Below are 4659 nucleotides of genomic sequence, written 5' to 3'. Positions count from 1 at the left end.
CCCACACCGCCACTCTGGCTCCCAGTAGGCACCCGGCAGCCAGCGGCAGCGGATCCACCGCGTTCCATGACCGTTGAGTAGTTTGCGATTTCGGATGATTTTTGTCCCTCTGCGCTTGCCCTCGCTCCCCTCCCCCCGGTTCCGGTCCCCGCCCTGGCACTCGCTCTACTCTCACGGAAAGGTGGCGGCTTGTGTCCCTGTGGGCAGCCGTGCCGAGAATGAACCCCAGCACCCCCAGCTACCCAACGGCCTCGCTCTACGTGGGGGACCTGCACCCCGACGTGACCGAGGCGATGCTCTATGAGAAGTTCAGCCGGGCGGGGCCCATCCTCTCCATCCGGGTCTGTAGGGACGTGATCACCCGCCGCTCCTCCAGCTACGCGTATGTGAACTTCCAGCACCCGAAGGACGCGGAGCGTGCTCTGGATACCATGAATTTTGATGTGATAAAGGGCAAGCCAGTACGCATCATGTGGTCTCAGCGTGATCCATCACTTCGCAGAAGTGGAGTGGGCAACATATTCGTTAAAAATCTGGATAAATCCATTAATAATAAAGTACTGTATGATACAGTTTCTGCTTTTGGTAACATCCTTTCATGTAAGGTGGTTTGTGATGAAAATGGTTCCAAGGGTTATGGATTTGTACACTTTGAGACACACGAAGCGGCTGAAAGAGCTATTGAAAAAATGAATGGAACGCTCCTAAATGATCGCAAAGTATTTGTTGGACGATTTAAGTCTCGTAAAGAACGAGAAGCTGAACTTGGAGCTAAGGCAAAAGAGTTCCCCAATGTTTACATCAAGAATTTTGGAGAAGACATGGACGATGAGCGCCTTAAGGATCTCTTTGGCAAGTTCGGGCCCGCCTTAAGTGTGAAAGTAATGACTGATGAAAGTGGAAAATCCAAAGGATTTGGATTTGTGAGCTTTGAAAGACATGAAGATGCACAGAAAGCTGTAGATGAGATGAACGGAAAGGAGCTCAATGGAAAACAAATTTACGTTGGTCGAGCTCAGAAAAAAGTGGAACGGCAGACGGAACTTAAGCGCAAATTTGAACAGATGAAGCAAGATAGGATCACCAGATACCAGGTTGTTAATCTTTATGTGAAAAATCTTGATGATGATATTGATGATGAACGTCTCCGGAAAGCATTTTCTCCATTTGGTACAATCACTAGTGCAAAGGTTATGATGGAAGGTGGTCGCAGCAAAGGGTTTGGTTTCGTTTGTTTCTCCTCCCCAGAAGAAGCCACTAAAGCAGTTACAGAAATGAACGGTAGAATTGTGGCCACAAAGCCATTGTATGTAGCTTTAGCTCAGCGCAAAGAAGAGCGCCAGGCTCACCTCACTAACGAGTATATGCAGAGAATGGCAAGTGTACGGGCTGTGCCCAACCCTGTAATCAACCCCTACCAGCCAGCACCTCCTTCAGGTTACTTCATGGCAGCTGTCCCACAGACTCAGAACCGTGCTGCATACTATCCTCCTAGCCAAATTGCTCAACTAAGACCAAGTCCTTGTTGGACTGCTCAGGGTGCCAGACCTCATCCATTCCAAAATAAGCCCGGTGGTATCCGCCCAGCTGCTCCTAGACTACCATTTAGTACTATGAGACCAACTTCCTCACAGGTTCCACGAGTCATGTCAACGCAGCGTGTTGCTAACACATCAACACAGACGGTGGGTCCACGTCCTGCAGCTGCTGCTGCTGCTGCAGCTACCCCTGCTGTGCGCACGGTTCCACCGTATAAATATGCTGCGGGAGTTCGCAATCCTCAGCAACATCTTAATGCACAGCCACAAGTTACAATGCAACAGTCTGCTGTTCATGTACAGGGTCAGGAAACTTTGACTGCTTCCATGTTGGCATCTGCCCCTCCTCAAGAGCAGAAGCAAATGTTGGGTGAACGGCTCTTTCCTCCTATTCAAGCCATGCACCCGACTCTTGCTGGTAAAATCACTGGCATGTTGTTGGAGATTGATAATTCAGAACTTCTTCATATGCTGGGGTCTCCACAGTCACTCCGTTCTAAGGTTGATGAAGCTGTAGCTGTACTACAAGCCCACCAAGCTAAAGAGGCTACCCAGAAAGCAGTTAACAGTGCCACTGGTGTTCCAACTGTTTAAAATTGATCAGAGACCACAAAAAGAACCTTGTGCTTCACCGAAGAAAAATATCTAAACATCGAGAAACTTAAATACTATGAGAAAAAAAATTGCAAAATCTAAAATAAATTAAAAGTGGAAAGGAAACTTTGAACCTTATGTACCGTGCAAATGCCAGGTCTAGCAAATATGACGCTAGACCTGCTGATTTAAAAACAAAAAACTGATTTAAAAACAAAAAACAAAAAAGATTACTTAATTGATTTAAAAACAAAAAAATAGTAAAATATAAAAACAAGTTAATGTTTTGTAGACCCTGGGGAAAAGAATTTTCAGCAAAGTACAAAAATTTAAAGCATTCCTTTCTTTAATTTTTTAATTCTTTACTGTGGAATAGCTCAAAATGTCAGTTCTGTTTTAAGTAACAGAATTGATAACTGAGCAAGGAAACATAGTTTGGATTATAAAATTCTTGCTTTAATAAAAATTTCTTCAACAGTGAAAAAAAAAAGAAAAATCAATTTACTATTAGTCTTTCTTTACATTTTCTATTATTGTATCTCCCACTATATTTCAAATATGAAAATCACCTTTTCACCAAAATTTTAGGTCTTTACATATAGTGTTTATTTTTAATATTCATAAGTGAAAATATGCAATGACAAAATAGTAATTATAAATTCAGTAACATTTGTTCAAAATGGTAAGACTTATTTATTTATATTGCATTATTTTTAAGTCAAAAATAAATACATAGTTTTAAAAATCTAATTGAACAGGAGGCTAAACTTGGTTCTGATCACAGAGATAATCACTTAATCATTTGGTTTTAGTGTTTCTGGTAGTTGATTTTCTTCAATAATAATTGTACATAGTTATTTCTTGGTTTATCAATTTTGTAATTTAACTATTGACTTCCTGCTGTAACAAATAAAGATATGTTTCATCTACCCCTTCCCACCATCCTTCTCCTCCTCCCAATGTAATTTATCACTACTTGTAGTTTCTTTATTGGTAATATTAATATTTTACCAATATTTATAATATTTATATTATAATATAATATAAATATTTATAACTAATGTTACACCTAGTGAATTGTATAAAAGGACATCCCATTTGAGCATTCTCCTTTAAGATGAGGCTGTGACATTGCACTACATAGAAATATAACTATACCATATTACTTTGCAATAAACTATGTATATATAGAGAGATGGTCACTATGTAATGTGTGGGTATAGCTATACGACACATACAAACATATAATGTGTGCATATATATAACATACACACATATATGTTATACACACAAACACACATATATATAAAAAATACATGCTGTTTATTCATCCCGATTTTGGGGGCCTGTAGGTAAATTATGGAGAAATTCATTCTGGTTAAAGTTAAATGACTTTCATAACTCCTAAAATTAGAATGTTCATATTTGAAAAAATATAAAGATGGTTTGGGGTATATTGTTTACTCACTGACAATGTCTGAGGTATACGTGGTGTATACAGCAGGGCTTCAGTCCTCAGATGTTGCCAGTTTCCAGGTTGTTAAATACAAGTTTGCTGAAGGTCTTGTCATAAGTACCCCAATAGTTTAAATACTTTCTTCTTCTTTTTTTTTGTTTTGTTATTTAGAGACAGGTCTTACTGTCACCCACAGTGGAGTGCAGAGGTGCAATATTGGCTCACTGCAATCTCTGCCTCCTGGGCTCAAGCAATTCTACCACCTCAGCCTCCCAAGTAGCTGGGACTGCAGGTGTGCGTCACCACACTAGGCTAATTTTTTGTATTTTTTGTAGAGACAGGGTTTCACCATGTTGCCCAGGCTGGTTTTGAACTCCTGAGCTCAAGGGATCTGCCCGCCTTTGCCTTCCAAAGTGCTGGGATTATAGGTGTGAGCCACCATGCCTGGCCTTCTTTTTAAAAATGGGTTATTCTTGGTTTAGCAATCTTTTTTTTTTTTTTTTTTTTTTTTTGAGACACAGTCTTGCTCTGTCGCCCAGGCTGGAGTGCAGTGTGCGATCTAGGCTCACTGCAAGCTCTGCCTCCTGGGTTCACGCCATTCTCCTGCCTCAGCCTCCCAAGTAGCTGGGACTACAAGCGCCTGCCACCACGCCTGGCTAATTTTTTTTTTTTTTGTATTTTTAGTGGAGACGGGGTTTCACTGTGTAAGCCAGGATGGTCTCAATCTCCTGACCTCCTGATCCGCCCGCCTCGGCCTCCCAAAGTGCTGGGATTACAGGCGTGATCCACCATGCCCCGTCAGCAATCTTACAATTTAACTATTGATTTTCTGCCAAATTAGATTATAAGCTTCCTTAATACAGAAACTGGGTTTGCATAGCAGACAACAAAATGCTTGTTGATTGGCCAACATCATATGTCCTGAGGAATTTCATATACTTAACACTCAAGGGCTTAAATTCTCATAACACTTCTCAGAATAGCTGAAGGAATATTGGTGTGAGTGTGCAGTGCTATTCTAGATGATGTGGGACAAACAGAAAGAAATGATCTCCAGTCCACACTCTTGAG

At 41.2% G+C, this 4659-nt stretch overlaps 1 protein-coding gene across 1 annotated transcript; it reads left to right on the top strand.

Moving 5' to 3' along the window:
- LOC105490235 (poly(A) binding protein cytoplasmic 3) lies at positions 1–3297 on the top strand. Its single transcript, XM_011755657.3, has one exon. It carries the CDS (start codon positions 219–221, stop codon positions 2130–2132), a length of 1914 nt encoding a protein of 637 aa, XP_011753959.2. The 5' UTR covers positions 1–218; the 3' UTR covers positions 2133–3297.
- Positions 3298–4659: the final 1362 nt, after the last annotated feature.

The sequence above is a fragment of the Macaca nemestrina genome, chromosome 16, assembly GCF_043159975.1.
Source record: "Macaca nemestrina isolate mMacNem1 chromosome 16, mMacNem.hap1, whole genome shotgun sequence".
In the NCBI taxonomy this organism is placed as follows: Eukaryota; Metazoa; Chordata; class Mammalia; order Primates; family Cercopithecidae; genus Macaca; species Macaca nemestrina.
The sequence above is the reverse complement of the archived record's forward strand: the minus strand, read 5'-3'. Positions and strand labels throughout refer to the sequence as shown.

Excerpts from the sequence above, each read along its gene's own strand:
- LOC105490235 (XM_011755657.3), top strand. The coding sequence starts at position 219 with ATGAACCCCAGCACCCCCAGCTACCCAACGGCCTCGCTCTACGTGGGG.